At 36.5% G+C, this 18926-nt stretch overlaps 1 protein-coding gene across 9 annotated transcripts in view; it reads left to right on the forward strand.

Annotated features, from left to right (window-relative positions):
• The window catches only part of ANKS1B (ankyrin repeat and sterile alpha motif domain containing 1B), a 404144-nt gene that overhangs the window by 196993 nt on the left and 188225 nt on the right, over positions 1-18926 (forward strand). For all 9 annotated transcript variants that reach the window (XM_088532910.1, XM_088532909.1, XM_088532904.1 and 6 more), the window contains one exon: positions 12503-12609. In XM_088532910.1, coding sequence (XP_088389036.1) covers positions 12503-12609 — 107 coding nt within the window. The remainder of the gene's footprint in view (positions 1-12502; positions 12610-18926) is intronic.

Here is an 18926-nt window from a genome sequence, read left to right on the forward strand (position 1 = left end):
CTCATTTTGGTATCAATATTTTCTCCTTTGTAAAGACATTGTATCTGGAATCAGGACAGCCTGCTTAGTTGCACGGTTATTTTTGAGTACCCAAATGTATGTTTTCTCACAGAATCAGTACAAAAGATGTATTCTTCTCTGAAGGACAAATAGCAAAATGCTTTGCAGACCTAAAGATATATTTTTGTGTCTTATAGAAACCCTTGATAACAAAAAGAGGAGTAAGACATACTGAGTCTCTAAAATCTCTTCTTTTATTTAGTTATTTATCTGATATCAGATCCTGACAGGCAATATAATTTGTTAATTTATGGTTATAATACAAATATATATGACTACAGACATGAATAATTTATGTGCAATTTAAGTATACTAGTGAAAGCTATAAAACTTCAAATTCTGTTCAAATCGTTCTTAAAAGAGCCATGTTTTTGTTTTTTTTCTTTTAATATTTTCACATCAAATAACTTTTTTTAAAGGATTGAGAGTTATAAAGAAGACATGCACGTTAGTAAGAAAGATATATGGCATGAGGTAGTCATATATCATATTTATCTCTTTTCTTGATATTTGTCTTGAGATAGAATGAAGAATGGTAATAAAGTCTAGAGATAAATACCTAGAATGCAAAACGTAGAAAATCACATTTTCTTTAGGTTCGGACTTCCAAGATCATAAAGGTTAAAAATGCAACAACTAATAGTAAGCTGCAGAGTCAAGTAATTTGATGTTTCAGCTTGTTTCAGGGTAATGTAAAGAAGAATTCTATGCATTATTGTGCAAAAGATCACAGCAGTTATTTTCACTTTAAAAGTTTGGATGCAATAGCCTATCACATTGCCTTACAAAATTGCACTGATATGAATGAAAACAAAATTAATTGGTTGAGGAAGTTCCTCAAAATAATTGTCATGTTACTTTTTGGAAGCTATTGGTGCTGAATGGGTCCCTAATATCTCTTGAAATGTTCTGAAAACTTTCTTAGCATTAGCTTTCCCTGCTGCAATCTACTCTTCCCAGTTAATCCTCTCCTTTGTCAGATATGTCTCTAAATCACTGAGCTGTGCCTATTGTATGTTTTCGTGCCCATAGAGTAAGATATGGCACATCTAGACAGGAGATAAAAGAATTAACATAAAATAACTTGTTTGAAAACCTCATAAATCAAGAACTGGCCTAAAACACTTTCAGAGTTATTTCCAGTAGGACTGAGGTCTTGCCAGTTTCTCTAGTGAACGATGACAGTTCAGGAGGAGTGTTGGGTTTGACAGATTTCAAAAAGTTAATGTCAGAATGATTGTTTTTGTGCTTAAAAAGTCATAAGCTAATGGTGCCCTCATTGTATAATACTCTCATAATGACCCTACAGCAATTCTAGAAGTAAAAAGCTATTTCAAGCCATCATAAATGGTGTTAAAAAAAAAATCAGATTACTTGAGAGTCTTAGGAGCCATTTGCTTAGGTTTATTTTTTTCTTGTACTTTAATCTGAACTTTGAAACAACGTAATAATTTATGCTGATATATATTAATATGGAATTTAATTGATGGCACTAAACTGAACAATTGATGGCACTAAACTGAACAGCATTTATTCCATAAGCAGACTCAAGTTCAATACCACGTTAAAAATGTATTCATGATAGGAATTAGCATGTCAATGAAGGTAAAATATCTGTTGAAAAATGAGGCTTTCACAGTGTGTCCAGGAAATATTTTAAGGAGACCGGAAGTCTCCTTGTCTCTCCAAAAGAGACTATGTGAATAGCATAATGTGATAATTGAGGGCAAATCTCTAAAAATTTATGCCATATCCTTAGTGGTCATTTGTCTGGGTTAGCATGGATATTAGTCTTGTATTTGACCACCAAATGTATTAGGGATAATGATGTTGTGGCCAGTGATACTATGATAAAAGTTGGATCTGAAAAGTATGGACACTATATTCAAATTAAAGTCAGATCTTTAATTTCTTTAAAGATACACAGGAAGGAAAAATGGAATTTATGTCCCATAAATATATTTGGATATATAATATTGAATTAATATCAGTTAAACAGAATCACAGAATGGTTGATGTTGAAAGAATTCTCTGAAAGAGATCATCTAGTTCAAGTCCCCTGCTCAAGCAAGGTCACCTAAAGCACATTGCCAGGACCCCATCCAGATATTTCTTCAAAGTTCAGCTGATGTACTCACTGGTCCTTCTTATTCTGGTAGATACTATATCTATGTAGATACTAAATAGATATGAATCCTTGCAAGCTCAGATTTCTAGTAATCAGAAGAACATCACATGCTAGTTAAGAATCTTTGGCTTGTTATAGAATTTACGGCACACAGAATCGTTTCTAGTTTTAGTTCCACCTACAGAAAATGAAGTAATTTAGAATACTGAACTAACTAAAGTTAGGCATTGCCTTCTAACCCAGATCATTAACCTGAGTTCATGATCTCAACATTAGAATCAGGATTTTATTGTTTCAGCAGTGTCTTTTCAGGAAGATACTGTATTTAAATGCCTTAAATCCTCAAGAATTATTTGCCTTACTGCTCCCTAATTCAGCACCCATAATGCCAGGAACTTCTCCAAAACTTTGTTTTTGCTACTTTTATCCTCTGCTATCTTTAGCTCTTTATTTTAGGTTATTATAGTATTATAAATCTTAGATAGACGAGGTTAAAATATTCATTGCTAATAGCACTTAATGAAAAATTTGAAATTGTTCTGGAATCTGTTTCTAAAATATGTGTATTATTCATGTTTATAATTCATGTTTGGATAAATATCACCTTCTTGTTTATGTGTTGTCCAATTTTAACTGGTTTTGTATTTATGAGATGTGATGGGCAGTCTCAGTTATTCAGTGCTATTTCTGTTTTCCTGTTGGCTTTTTGAAGTCTTTCAGAAAGTATAATTACAATGAATAAATTATCTTGTTTGTGCATAAATATCCCTATTTGCATGTGAAAATGACATTTATATAGAGACCAGCCACTCCTCTCAAATTTATGCTATTAAAAAAACAAATACATGAAAGTTTAGAAACAATGAATGACAGAGAATGAAGCTGAAAAGATCTAGACGAGAGAATAACCATGGGTGGTGGTGTGGATTACTAAACAAGTTCTGGTTGTGGTGGTATTTGTGGTATAGGACATAATGATTAAGGTGTTGTAAAATGTTTGTGAAACTAGTCTGAGCAGTACGTTTTCACTTAAACTGTACTTATGGCCCTTTTAGCTCTTGCTGAGACAAGCTTTGACAAATTGGAAGTGAAAGGAACGGCGCCCGGGGTATAGTTTATCAGCCATGTCTGGGAAGCTGTCTCTGTATTATTCCAATTTCTAAAATCAAAGGCTATGCAGGATGAAGCACAACGCCGTGCAGGATTTAGAGAGGTGTTCACACTATCTGCAGGAGTTAATGTAAGTCCCTGAAGCAGGATCTAGGCTCCTGCAGTAAGCAGTGGAGGGCAGTTCAGAGTTCATATTCCAGATGTGAGAGAGTGAGAGTCCAAACAGGAGGGAGCTCACAGACCAGTTGAACAGGGTTTATATAACCTCATCCATATGCAAACAGTCCAGCGAATTGCCTGAGCTGTGCCAGCTTGCCCACCCACTCAAATTATGTCTTTATCATTCACTGAAAGCTACTGCAGTTTTCTTTTGGTATTGCAAAGCCTGTATTAGTGAGAGGTAAATATTATAAAAGATGTCAGATTTAGAATTTTTGTATAAGAAGGCAAATCTCTGTTGATATTATGATGTTTTGGCAGGGAACAGAGGCAGCTGGCTTCTCTTTAAAGATGACAAGCCAGAAGCTAAGGGTGGCCCAAGCACAGGCAGTGTCCTCACCCACAGGTCTGAACTTGCCAGGCAGAGGCAGGTGCTGGTTATAGGGTTCACTGAAAACACCAAAGTGATGAACAGGGTCCAGGGTCCAGTTGGGGAGTCCTGCAAGGAGCAAAAAGAGATGGAGTCAGAGACAGGACTGCAGACAAGGTTGAAAGGTGGATCCAAAGTCTATCTGGGAGGCAAGGGCTGAAGAAAAGCTGTAATATCTGTGTGAAGGGTCTGTGTAGGAGAAAAGCTGTCTAGAGTGTCGGTCCAGAGTCCATCTAGGAGGCAGGGCCAAAGAGAGGGCTGGAGACCGATGCACCCTGTGGTGTGTTCAGGGCTCAGGGCTGAGCTGAAATGGGGCTTCTGGACCCTGGGGGTCTCCTTGTTGCGAGTAGCTCCAGGTGGAGCTGGTCAGGGCCAGTGAGGCCTATTGATATTTGAACTTCCCTAACACTTACTTATTTTTTTCATTATTTGTCTTATCATGTCAATCAAATGTGGTAGCTGTATCTGATTAAAATTATTCTGAGAATCACAGAACAAATCATGTTGGAAAGGTCCTTTCAAGATCAGCCAGTACAACCCTGCTGCTCAAGCAGGGTCACCTAGAACATTTTGCCGAGGATACTGTCCAGATGGCTTCTGAATGTCTCCAAGAATGGAGATTCCACCATCTCTCTGGGCAACCTGTGCCAGTACTCAGTCACCTTCACAGTAAAGCAGCTTTTCCTCACATTTAGACAGAAATTCTTTTCTTTCATTTTGTGTCTGTTGCCTCCTGTACTGACACTGGGCACCACTCAAAAGAGTCTGGCCATCTTCTTGATTCTCCCTACAGATATTTATAGGCACTGACAAAATTTCACCTAAGTCTTCTCTTCTCCATGCTCCAGTCCCAGCTCTTGCAGCCTTTCCTCATATGAGAGATGCTCCAGTCCCTTTACCATTTCAGTAGCCCTTCACTGGACTCACTGCATCAGCTCCATGTACTTGTACTGGGAGTCCAGAACTGGACACAGACACTGCAGAGGTGGTCCCACTGGGACTGAGTAGAAGTGTAGCATCAGCTCCTTCAACCTCCCTCGAACTGATGGCAATGCTGTCTTCATGCAACCAAGGATACCATTGGCCTTCTTGTCCACAAGGTTCATGTGATATGTTGGCTCATGGTCAACTTGCTGTCTGCCCAGACAGGACAGTTGTCCACCAGGATCCTTCCTACAGAGCTGCTTCCCAGGAGGTCATCCCCCCCAGGCTGTGCTGGTATATGGCGTTAGTTTTCCACAAACTAATTCAGGACTCCATTTTGCTAAAAAGCTTGAAAGGGAAAATGAGCGAAAAATATGTAAAAGGAAAGAGGCAGATGTGAAACAAAACAACAGCAGATGGCTGTAGCTGCATATGAAGGGTGACAAAAGAGCAAATGATGATAACATCAGCATAAGTAACAGTGGAGATAAAATAAGCAAACCTTATAGGGCTATAGAGATGGAATTATAAAATGAAGCTAAGAAGAAGAGGCAGAATAGCGACAACAACAGAGCTGAGTTCACCTGATCAGTTATGCCAAGGAATAGATCATTCTACAAGCTGGTGTGTCTGGAACAGAGGTGCCTCTGAACCCAGAGAGGAACAAGAAAATACAAGACAAATTTCCACAGTTAGAATTCGTTCTGTAAAATATCTCCACAGCTTTTCACAAGGCCTTGCAGCAGTTTCCAAATCGATGGAATTATGGCTGCCATGTATTTCATAGCTAGCTTTAACTTTTAAACTTACCTATGAGCAGTGTCTTTTGAACATTTTCTTCAAATATTTCTTTCTGCTTTGTTGCTATTCCAGGGTTGCTTAGTACACAGCTATACAAAGGTTTGTTCAAAATTGAAATAATATATGTTGTTTTTATTGACAGATGAGTTACAGCATAAAGTGTTTGTCTTTGCATAATATTTTAGCAATGCTAGGTAGTAAGTTTAGTATACTATTTTAACAGTATCCTAAGTCTTTACTCTATTAAATGAAGTGTTTTGATTGGTCATGGAGTCGTGTCTAATTTCAAATTATTTTCTTCTTGCTAGGTGAAAACAGTGATAATGATTACTCATAGCTGGTGACTATAGTGTTACTATTATCCTGAAAAAAGTTCTGAGACAAGCACAGAAATTATTTTAAGAAACGAACTCATTTTTTAGAAACGATTATTAATTTTCAGTGAATCTGCGATAATATAAATTTACCCCTTGGCTGGTAATAGGATTCCTGAAAAAATGTCATGTAACTGAACTATCTTCATCCTGTTTTATCTAATTTACGTTAGGTAGAATAATTTCATAGTATAGTGGGGCTCCACCAAGATTTGGTTTCATGTCACTTGGTCATTGCTCTTGCCTTCAGTGTGCATGGAAAGGGAAAAGAGTGAGCTGAATTCTAATGGCTTCTTAACTGTAACTTCCCTTAGTGCAACACAAGGCCACAGTTATCCCTCTGTCAGCATCCTTGAGTTCCCTCCATCTCCTCCATCTCCTATGGATCAGTGAGAGAAAGAGAGGAGAATTAATCCAGTAACAACATTCTGGCTGCCAGCACATAACACAAACCACCAAGCTCTCTAGCCTTCCTCTAAAATTAGAAGAAACTATAGCAGAAAAATCCAAGAAGGACTGTTAATAATAATAATAATAATAATAATAATAATAATTCTCTTTAAAGAAGGCATTGAACGGAAAATTCCTCGAGGCTGAGAGAATGCTAGGAAAGCACCACTGTATGCCAACCATATTCTCTGCTGTAGGCATCTACTACTAGACAGTGAATGAAGCTAGTGAATGGCTGAAGGTAGATGGAGTTGTGGTGTGATCCAGTACAGCTGATCCTGTTTTCTCACAGCAAAACATCCATCTGTTCTTTACTAATTTATTGTAATTCAGCAGTATTGCAGTTCTGTAAGCCAAGGGCATAAATGCCATTGATGTTATATTTGTTATGATGTGATATACTGTAATCAGCTTTTCCTGTTGCCTTTAAAAGCAAATAAAATTAGTCCCCCAAGTGTAACTTTAAGTTAAAAAATTAGAAAGACAAAATTATCCCAAGCAACGTTGGTGTATGATGATATATGTTATCTTATACCATATATAAGAGTTGCTTAGCATCATGCTAATGACAGAGGCCTGAACAGAACCAAATCCTCTGAGTCCTAGTCCAGGGGCTCTAAATAACAGATCTCCCAATTTTCCCACGAGATCAGTGCCTCATCACCTCATTCAGTGAACAATATGGATGGTCAAGGAGGCTAAATCAAAGCTGTCAAAGTGATCAACTGAACATGAAAAACATCCTAACTTTGGAGTATCTGTAAGTGATATATGTTTCGTAATGGAGTAGAGTACTTCAACTGAGCTGTTGCTCTGTAAATACATCAGCAGTTAGAAACATACATTCCTAGAAAGGCCCACAGGGTTCATAAAGTGCAGTTCACTCTACTATTGACTAATCATTTGTCAACTAAAATGAATCATTGTCTACAGTGTGTTTATATGTGTTATAATAGTTACAGACACAGGTTGTTGTACTTATGCAGTGATAATGTCGATTATAATAGTTATAAATATTAGCATAAAATCCGAAAAGAATTGCAAGGATGATTTTTCTAGTCAATGATGGCTGTGTTCTGGAAATTGTTTTTGCCTATTCTGAGCCATACGTAAGCAATGAAATGTAACCTTTAGATTATAGATATTAATGTTATTTACATTCAGTCTGTTTCAATTGATTTTGTTTTATTTCTGTATGTGCCATGAATAACATTCATAAGAGTAGTTCCAGGAATATATTCTCCCTCACCTAACATGATCCGCTGTCAGAAGTTGTGGATTTTACATAAGGCATGTGGATTTTTCAGAATTTTGTGAAAAAGATCATTGAAATTCTAAGCATTCGAAAGGCCTAATAATATAATTGAAACGTGTAAGATAAAGCAGAAGCTTGTATGCTTTCCTTTTGGGAAACGATTGTACTTCTCCCGTAGTAAAATTCTTGAACTATATTTGCTGTCTGGATGTTAGGCATAGGTTTTCTCAGATAACATCCTGTTCCTAGCTATTCTTATTGCTTGTCCAGGAATACTTGTCATTAGATTAGTTTATTTTTTAGAACATAGTTACACAAACTCTACTGCAGCAAAACTTCCCTCTCAATGCCCAGAAATCGGTTTCTTCTCCAACTGAACCCATAAATGCTAAAAGAATAATATATCCAAACTTATTATCGAATGAGGCTGAAAGATTTTAATTCAACACACTAAGTTTACAGTACTTACTCTAGCATCAGTCTCTTCACCAGATCTGCTAAACTGGCTGTCAACAGAAAGATTTATCCTTTCATACTGTGGTAGAGCCTCCACTCAGAATTCTCTCAGTCAATCACTGCTAAATTTTCATTCTGTAATACCAGAAGTATTTAGCAATGTTCAGCAGATAATGATCTAACTAAGGAAATGGATTATATATAATTCTATAATAATCTGTTCATGTTGACTTGGGAAGCACCTTCTCTACAAGTAAATTATTATTATCATTGCATTTCTTTCTTTTCCTCACTCCAGACATCAAGGAAGAAAAAATACACAGGGATAACAGCTGAACTAATAGAATAGAGGGGACCATAAATTAATTATTGTGACTAGGTCAAATCTGCCTTACAAGATATTTGAGGCCATGTGCACATTGATATCACACATGCAGTCAATTCCAAACACCACAATAAAGATATTCTGAGTCTCACTGAAACAAGATATCTTGTAGGAATTATTGTATAGCATGCCAGATGGCATCTTTCTTGCAGACATAACTAGAATGTGCTTCTTCTATTGCCTTGGAGAAGAAAGAACCAAGTATTTCTCTCCCTGTGTTGCTGAAGAGAGTTATGCGTCACTTCTTCCTTGCAGGAATAGGTACATCTTTTTTTGATTGTGGTATCACAGAAGGATTATCATAGGATTTATGTTCTCTAAAAATCACAGGAAAGCATACAGTGGAATGTAAATGTGTTGGAGGTGAGACCAGTTCTCACAATCTGCACTACATTTTTTGTTACCAGCACCAGCTTTAGACATAGGCAAAGTAGGCACTGCCTCCAGCAGTACATCAATGGGGCTGGCACTGAATCACAATCTTCAGTGAAATGAAGAGACTCCCTTCTGGTCTCTCAGCAACGGCAGTTGCTCCAAGTCCCACTTGTTCTGGCTCAAAAAAAAAAAAAAAAAAAAATACCAGAGTGGCCCTCCTGGTATAACCAGTGTCCTTTCCTGGCTCAGAACAAGGAGATCAAGTGGGCTGCAAGCTCCCGTAACAGCACGCTTGGCACTAATGCTGGCATTCCTGGCTTTGCTGCTCAGCTCCTTCCTTTGCCTTTGTCTCATGACTACCTTTGGCAAAAGGAGGAAAACAAGGAGATCTTGTAGTTAAGAGGATATTCTAGCAAGGAGAAGAGAGCCAGGGATGAGAACAGGACTGCAAGATGGCTGTGCTCCTCCTTATATTCTCTCCCCTTGGTGAACAATGTTGTGTTATGTTGGTGGGGGTCACACATGTAACTGTTACTGGAAGAAGACAGAGTTAGAGGGTAACAAACTGTAGGGCCAGCAGTGCTATCAACATCAGTGCTGGGACCATGGAGATCAGATAGACATAGCACCAAGAGCCACATGAGGATGTGTGTCCATGGAGCCACTCAAAAGCTTAATTTTGAATTTTAAGTGGTTGCTAGGCATTGAGCCAAACACTTCTCATATATTCACTGGCAGCATAACCTCTATGCTGTTTATAGTAAGGTAAGGAAGAAGCATTTTGACCATGAGCCTGGTGTATCCATTATTGGTTGTGTCTTATTACAGGCAAAACATTTTTGTGGGGGACAAACAGATACAGAGACATGACTGTGTGTGCATGAATGGGAAATATTGGGCTTAGTCATACATAATCCTTTCAAAGAGTGGGGTTATTTTTCATTAGATTTCTTTCCAGTTTCATTTTTTTTCTCCTTATTGGGATAGACAGAAGACATACTCAGGAATCTTTTCCAAAGGAATTCATCATTTCTCAATCAATTAAAAAAAGAATCAGCACAATTTTAATTCTTGCAGCATAGCTATTGACTGGATGCAACCCTGAAAGGATTATGCTCCATCAGTATACAAACAGATTGATTCACGGAAAAAAAAATAAAATAAACTTTGATAAGTAGGAAAGATTTACAGATAGGCGAGAACAAATTCAATTGTATCCCTATGAGACTAAGATTCCAATCATTTTAGAATATCTACTTTCTCTGAAAAGAAATGAATTGTCCGTTCATCTGTCTGAGATGGCAATCTTATGAAAAAAAACTATTTGTTGCATATATTCACACTCTGTTCATATTAAATTCTTGAGAACATTCCTGATAGTTCATTCAGCAGTTACAGATTGACCCCTTTTGATAAGCCTTCAGTATTTTCCTTAGATGCCTAATGGGCTTTTCTTACTTTATGTATTATTATTATTATTATTATTATGTATTATTATTATTATTATTATGTAAAAAGAAATGAATTAATCTGAAATCTCATGGCAATGTGCAATTTTCCAACCTCATATAATAGCTTCTATGGGTCACCTAAAATTATTCTACATCATTATGTACTTCAGTTTGAATCAAGTGTTCAACCTACATACAGTTCTTCCCAAACTTTCCAGATAACAGAGTACATTCATCCTTGTCTGAAAATAAAACAAAATGACAAAAATAATAAAATACTCTTTTGAATTCTTTTTGCAGTCAGCAGTATCAGAGAATAAAAGGTCATCCATTTTTAGCCCAAAGGCTATCTGAATAGGTTTCAACTTTTAGTGGAAAGTTAATTTAAAACATCTAGATCAATTTTAAGTCCATACTGCTAGCGCTTAGGAAGCTTCTGCATTTCCCTTGCAAAGAGCTCTTACTATAAAGTAATCATTTGAATGTAGGTTTGTATTTTTTATAAAACAGCTTGCTGTCATAATATCACTTATCCCAAATTATACCTTTGACAGATATCTACAATTCTCTTATGAGTAGATTTAAATTCCTCTTTGAAACTGGCCATTGCTTGAAATCCAGAATGGATAAGAAAAATAAAGTAATTAATGCATTTAATAAGTGAAGTTCTGCTGGAGATCTTAGAATTATACTCTGAATATATCCATTATCTACTATTTTTGTTGCCAAGTCCTGTAACCCTTGATCCTGTTGTGAAAAAGAAGTTCAGCAAACATTCCTCTCTGAGGTATATTTGATTAGATGCTCAAAGGTATCAGATGTTTCCATCTTGGGACAATCAGTCTCAAAAAATCAATATTGATGGAAAATATATTTAGAGATATTTAATTACTTTTGCAGGAAATAAATTTTACTTTTAATGTGAAATTTATCATCTTCTCTCTCTCTTTTTTTTTTAATATTGTAGCAGGAAAATATATGTCCTCTCTACAAGTCATGGCAATGCTATAAGTATATCCACTATCATTCCTATTTTTGTAACAAAAAGATATAAACTTATTTTTTTTTAGTAAAAATAATTATTCATTTCAAATGGTGACCTTTTCGAGTCGAATCATTTCACATGTTGGCATGAAGGTTTTCCTGTGTCTTATAATATTTTACAGTTGAAGAAATCATGCAGATGATAATCAAATTTGACTAAAATTGTTGTGCAGTTTGTGTCTTTTGCAGTACTACAGGAGCGAAACTGTAAAATGTATTCCTTATTGATTCATTAAAGCATTTTACTATTACATAAGCAGAAATACAGACTGCTGCAAATGCCGTATTAAAAAGCAAAAAGGGAATGCACAGAAAACTGTGCCATAGGCTATGGCTTATGTTTTGCATTTTCTAATGTCTTGTGAAACGTAAAAAATCTACAACAAACAGATATGTAAAGCGTAACGGGTATGAAGATTCTATTCAGATTTCAGTGCTCCAGGTTGCTTTTGAATCTTGCTATTTTCTGCATTTGTTTTGACTGCTCTCATCATTCAAGATTGACGCTTGGATGGGTGTGTAGGAGGAAGCAGCAGCAGCAGGCTTACAGCTTGCAGACAAAAAAAAAATCTGCCTTATCTGATGGCTATTATTGAAAATGCGAGGTGTAGCCTAGGCTGGGTAATGAAGGGGAGCGAGCAAGGGGGAGCAAGGAGCATGGAGCTGCATACTGATGAGTGTAGGAGTACTTGATAAAAAGAATTCTTGCTGCTGGCAGTGCATTGCTCATTGTGGAGTATTCCAACAATCACATATAACGGAGAACAGCTTAGCTGACAGCTTGATATGGTTTTTTTTTTTCTTCTTCTTTTTTTTTTTCCTTCCCTACTGTATGACGTACGGGTCTGTAGTAAAGATTAACAACTAAGAAATGTAGAGCGAGGATCAGATCTTTTGCTGTATACTGCCCTGTAAACTATGTTTTACATCTGACTTTTCTGCTTGCCGAAAACATTAATCTGTCAAGCTGGCGGGCTCGTTTGATACCAACTTTCCCAGGAACACGATGTGGCAATGCCACCTCTCAGCCCAGGACTACCGCTATTATCCAGTGGATGGTTACTCGTTGCTTAAACGCCTCCCTCTTCACCCTCCTACAGGACCCCGATGCCCTGTCCAGACAGTGGGACAATGGCTGGAAAATATTGGGCTACCTCAGTATGAAAACCACTTGCTGGCTAATGGATTTGACAATGTACAATTTATGGTAAGAAATCTTATGTGCATAGCTGTGTATATACACTGTAGCTGCCTTTTTTTTTTGTCTGTCTCTGCTGTGATCATAAAAATCTTAAAGCTCTTCTGCATTGCACTAAGAAGATCTGTTAGTGTTTCACTTTTGTATGTCTAGCTAAATTAATATATAAACTGTCCTAAGATAAACTTCCAAATTATACATGTTACAAAATATTCAAGCCAGGAATATGGTAAAAGAAAAACTGAATATAAATGTTCTTTCTCTCCCCCTCATCAATCTTCATGTTAAAAAAAAAGAAAAAGAAAAAAATGCGTAATTCTTTTAATCCATGCTCAGCAGGAGGCAATTTTAAAACATGTAAAAGACGTACAACCCCCTATCTACAATAAATCACGTTTTTACTTTTATTTAGACATTAACACTATTGTAATAATAATTAAATAACATGCAGTGCCATCCTTCTATTGAGAGGTATTTTAGTTACAGATAAATAGTAACTGAATAAAATATGCTATCTCTATAAGAGGTTCTGGAGGTCTCAGTTAAATGTTTTTGCATCTTAAATCAGGCTGTGGGGTTCACTTGTTGAAACTCGCGCCCTGTTTGGAAAAGTAATACATTCCTTTAAATAGCTCGAATTTCCTGCTTTAACTCTAAACATGTGTCAGGAATATGTGAATGAAGTAAAATTTTATGTACTTCAGAATTTACAGTATATCCGAGAGATATAAAGTGGCTTAGACTTGAGATATGCAAACTTCTTATAGAAATGAATATTGTCAGTAAAAAGCAAGACTGTTATATAATCACTCTTCTGTCTGCTTCAGTGTTCAGTGTATCTCTTGAAAAAATCCTCACCACATTTTTTACAAATTGTCAGATCTTAAAGTATTAATACTCCTTATTTAAGATTTTTAGTAACTGTGTATATCTGGGAATAGTTCTAACTTTTCCTAACTTACTCCTGGTATATAGGAAGCAAAAATGAAACTTATTTTGAATATTATTACTATAAAACCATCATTTGAGTCCTGGTTTTCCTATTTCATTTATTTTGCCAACTTCAAAATATGCCCATGGGTTACTGATCAGAAAATTCAGGGACAAATTTATGTCGTTTCTACCTTAGAAGTTTTTACATGTTTGTCATGTGAGCTTTCATTTATATCAATAAAAATTATTAGAATCTTTTCCTTTAAATATTCTTGAAAAAAGAAACAGACAAAACTGCAAGTGTGTACTGCCAGACTAGCAAGCTAAGAAATATTTCAAGCCACAGTTTCCCAAAATGCAGCTACGATTTTTTATATAGCTCTGTATATATAGATACATAGAGATAAAGGAGCATTAGTTACATAAGGACTTGTTCATTTAGTCTTAAAGAGATTACCAAAGGAAATTGTTCACAAGAGGCTGTAGGTGGCATAAGAAATGCAGAGGGGTGCACCTACCTCAGGTAAATGATGAGCCCCTAGGAGCTAGAGCAACTGCCTTGGAAAGCTTTCCAAATACCCCCTAGCTATAGAGGAGCCTGATCCACATTCTGCTGGGGTTTACATAAGACTCCTAATTTCCTAAATCTCTTATTGCTCTGCTTACATAAACATACACATTCAGCAGGAGATTCTGCCCTCAAATCAAACTTTTCAGGTATCAGGCAGATTAAGTTATGCCTGCATGCTTGCGTGAGAGCTAATGTTCCCTGCTTGTCTCGATTTTCTGAAGCACTTCCTTCTTAAATATATATCACAGGTAAAACACCCAAAGACTCTTAATGTTAGTTTTGGTTACATGCATATGTGACTGGAAGATTAGACCCTTAAACCCAATGATTAAGCAAAAAGCTGCAAAATTATTCAGCAATAAAACAATAATGTCTTAGCAATTTAATAATTATCCTTTTATGAATTTCACACAGTTTAGCATGTTGTTATATATATCAGTTTATTGTTTGCATCAGAAATTGAATCTTTCCAGTATTTTACTGGAATTTCTTTATAAATTAGTTTAGAAAATATATTAGCATTAAATCAATGCAAACCTCTCCTGAAAAATGTAAAAGTATTTGTCAAAATGTTTAACCAAAATAATAAAGAGAAAGTATATAGGGAAAGTGTATAGGGAAATGAGAGAAGAAAGAACTGGTATGTTAATAGAAAAAATCAGATTTCTCCAAACTTAAACGTGCTTCAGTGTTCTCTCTTTATGAGAACTGGTTTACCTTTATTAAAATTGCTTACATATTAAAGTATATTTTACATATTCATTAAATTAAACAAATGCTGAGAATAGGTTAGTTATAGAACAATTCTTGCCTTTTAATGCAGTAAAAATCAGTTCAGTGTGTTTGTTCTTTATGCTGTTCCATATTCCTGCTTTTGTTTTTCTGGAAGCACATTCTGACCTGCATTTATTCATCCTGTTGCCTAAGCAACAACCATCACACTCCTATTAAGTATGATGTAGTAGTACAGGTCTTACTAGATGTTCAGAACTGGAGAGGGAATATCACAATGATATAATTAATATCCATGGAAAAACATACATCTGAGAGCAAATATACTCTATTCAGACAGCTCTCAATAGCAAAATCAACTAATTGAATTAGCATTCTAGTTTTAAAATGTTTTTCAGATAAAAGGATTTCATGGTTATCATTCATTAGATCACAAAAAATAACTCCTTGTGCTTATTCTCCCTTGGGTATTTAGGAAAGGTATCCACTTAAGTGTGCTTAGACTTAGGAAGATTTATTCATGTTGCTTAACATATGTGGACTTTCTAGTAAGAAATAGCCTGCTTCCTATGAACTTTGTAATATGGATGCAAAAAATGTGTTGAAAGATAGCATTAAAAATATTAGCTACACCTTCCTTTATTTACAGAGTATTTGTGCATATTTTTGCAAATGAAATTTCTACATACTGTTAGTACACTACAGGAACGACACTTGTATAATATATTTAGTAGGCCCCAGATAGGTTCAGTCCCAAGACTTGGCTCATGTATGCTTATAATCACACTAGAATATATATTTATGTATTCATATGTGTATATATATACACATATATATATTCACAATTACTATTAGCTTTCTTAATTTGACATGTACTGAGTTGCTATATCCTTCATGTAAAAATTGGTAGTGACTGTTTCATTCAATGACATCTATATTTGAAGATACAAATGATACTGCAAATTTCACAAAGTATATTTTTCAGTTAACTAATTCCCAAATAATGGAGAACAATTAAATCAGTCATAAATTTTAGAATATAGTCTAGTCTAGTCTAGACAGAAACACTGAAGAAACCTAGTGAACCAATGAATTTTTTTTTTGGCGTATAGGTCCTGTGCATATCTGTAGTGCAAGTTTTAGACTTTATGCAGAATCGTAGTCACACATAACTTCATCTGCTGAGAAAAAAAAAAGTTGAATGGTAGAAATATACATGAAAATGGAAAAATATATGGGGTCACTACCTTGCATGTAGCTCTCTCCAACTTTGGAACTTCATCAAAGCCTCTGTTCTGGGTCCACAGAAATAAAAGCAGTTGAGTCAAATGACTGTCCACCAGGGACTAGTTCTGATTAAGGTTGCTCTAATCATTTAAGATATTTTGAAATTGTATCACTTGTTTAATATTGCAGTATGATATGATAATCTCTACTATGAAGACTTGTGAAACACGATGAGAGAAATAGAGACCAGGTAACCAAAAAAAGTTAACAGGAAGTATGAAATATTTGAACACATTTTTGACATTCCAAATTACTTTTCACTAGTAACAAGCAATAACCTTAACAGACATTTGACTCTAGACTATTTTTCCCCTGCTGTTAACTTACATGCATGCAGCTGACCCCTCTAAGGCCTTGAATGGGTTACGTTACTTGAGGAACTAAATATTTATAATATTTATAAAAGTTGTCTCCTTTTTGCTATTGGGAAACTGAGGCATAGGGTGACTGCAGACTGGAATTTAAAACGGTTGAATCATTTGAGATCAACAGGTGCTAGATGTAAAAGTAACATCTAATAGATCAGTTCACTTGCCTAAATATAGGCATCTAGTACTATTTAAGATACTGTCAGGAATCTGGAAGGTCCTGACAGATTGGCAGATATTACTAAGGACCAGTTAGATACACAGGCCTTTCTTAATTGGCACCTGGAGGCCTGGTGGGATACCACAGGGCATCTCACATGGCTCTAGAGTCCTGATGTTTATGCAGTTGATGTGAGTCTTAACTGTTGTTCCACATCACACTGTGATTGTCTAGGTAATGAATCCCTTGAGTTTTCACCTTATATCTTAGTTGCATGCACAATTCTTTTCCTTCTAATAATTTACTGCATTTATGTTCACGCTGGGAAACTTACCTGCACAAGGACAGGAAGCTCTTTTTAATGTTTTTTTTCCCTTTTGCTTTCATTGTGCTCACAAGGACTACCTTCTTACTTCTTTTTAGCAGCCTCTCTTGAATTACGTTTTGAGTTTTCCTGCCTTATTTCCTTCCTCCCTTCCTTTCTTCCTGCCTTCATCTCCCTCCCCCCCAATTCCTTACATTCCTACCACTCTTCCCTTCCTCCTTTCACTGGGTCTGGAGCTTACCTAGTCTGACCTCTGCCTTCTCTTGGGCTTAATTCCTGGGATTTTCTGTCTTGGAATACCCAATAATTCTTCTTGTCCTTGATCTACAGAGGATTTTAAACTACGTGGCAGACAAACACAAATTTATTTCTTTATATGGAAACATACTTGGAAGAAATTCTCTATCCGCCTTGCTTCCAATTCTGTACCTGCACAGATCATTACAGTCTCTATCCACAAATATCTGGTGCCGAGACTGATGATCTGGACATGAGAAGGAAATTTGAAAGAATGAGTCAGTCTGACAACACCTTTCTTAAATTAGCCATGTTGATGAAAAACAGGCTGATGTCTGGCAAGGGCTCTAGTCTTCAGTGATTTCAATGGCTTTCAAGCCCCAGTTCCTCAAGAGAGCAGATCTACCCTTCCAGTGTTCAGACTCTGGGCCCTCCAGGCCCATAATGGCCACTGCAGTGGCTGAGGAGGGCATTCATTGATCAGCTGAAGTGTAAGGAAGCTATAAGAGAGCACTCTCTGCATGTAGTTGTCCCAGAGATGATGAAGAATGATTTGAGGATTTGAGTGATGTGTAGCAAACCATCTTTTTAGCAGAATGGAGTAGAAGGAAAATAAGCCTTTCTGATATTCGTTTAAAACTTTCTGCTTCTTTAGTGAATTTTTTTAGAATGCATGCCTAGAACCACATGTTTCACTCCCCTCTCTTGAACCTCCAGAAGATTCAGAGTAGATCTAAAATGCTTGTCACTAAGACCGTGGAGCTCTTTTCAGTTCCAGTATGGCTTCACCTTGAGCCGAGTAGCCCTTTGTCACTGTACTTGCTTCTCATTCTCCTTTGCCATTCACCTTATGTAGCCCTTTTTGACTGTCTCCTTAGTCCAAGTTGTTAGTTGAACATGGAATGGGGCATGGTTCAAGTTCAAACAGAGACTTCTATATGTGCACTAGGTATCTAAAATCACATGAGGGTGAGTAGATATTAAGGACTTAATTCAGTTGCCCACAAATTGCCCTCTTGAGATGTTTGGGACATCTACATAGGGATGGCATGTATGACACAGGATCTGCAGGAGTTTCACATTCATCTTGGAATCCAGGCAGTGTATACTGCAGCACCTCAGACAACTCTAGATTCTTATTTAGAGGCAACTAGATGAACTAGTCATTCAAGCTGATAGAGTCACAGAGTGCATTTTAGCTGGTCAGCTGACTAACTGTTAAGTGTGCTTATTTTAGCATAAATTCAAGTAACCTTAGCTGGTCAGCTGAATCTCTCTCTAGGCCTCATTGAATGTTCTGACTGGATCTCTATTATAGGAGTGAGGTCTTTAAGCTCTCATTTAGATACAAAAGTTTAAGTGTCTTAATTGGACTAGAATTCAACTACTGCCGTCCCAAAAGAAAACATAAGTATTGTTACTGGCATAATTTCTACCTCCTCAGAACATCCCGCCTTGAGGCTTCAAGATCTTCTTTTTCATCCTAGTAGGGATTCTTCTTGCTATTATAAGAGCTGCAAAGTTGAGCTCAGGTGGGTGCCAGAGATAAAGATTCTGCCTGTCATTCTGCAACAGCAGTCGGTCCAATAAACAATCCTATGCTCCAGTTAATGGTTCAACCATGGTATTCCTCAGGTTAGTCCAGAGACAGAAGGCCTTATAAATGCTCTCCTCAATATTACATATACGAATAATAACTTGCCTTGCCTTTCT

Source organism: Tinamus guttatus, unplaced genomic scaffold (assembly GCF_059628265.1).
Source record: "Tinamus guttatus ecotype Peru unplaced genomic scaffold, ASM5962826v1 Tinamus_guttatus_pri_ptg000472l, whole genome shotgun sequence".
Lineage (NCBI taxonomy): Eukaryota > Metazoa > Chordata > Aves > Tinamiformes > Tinamidae > Tinamus > Tinamus guttatus.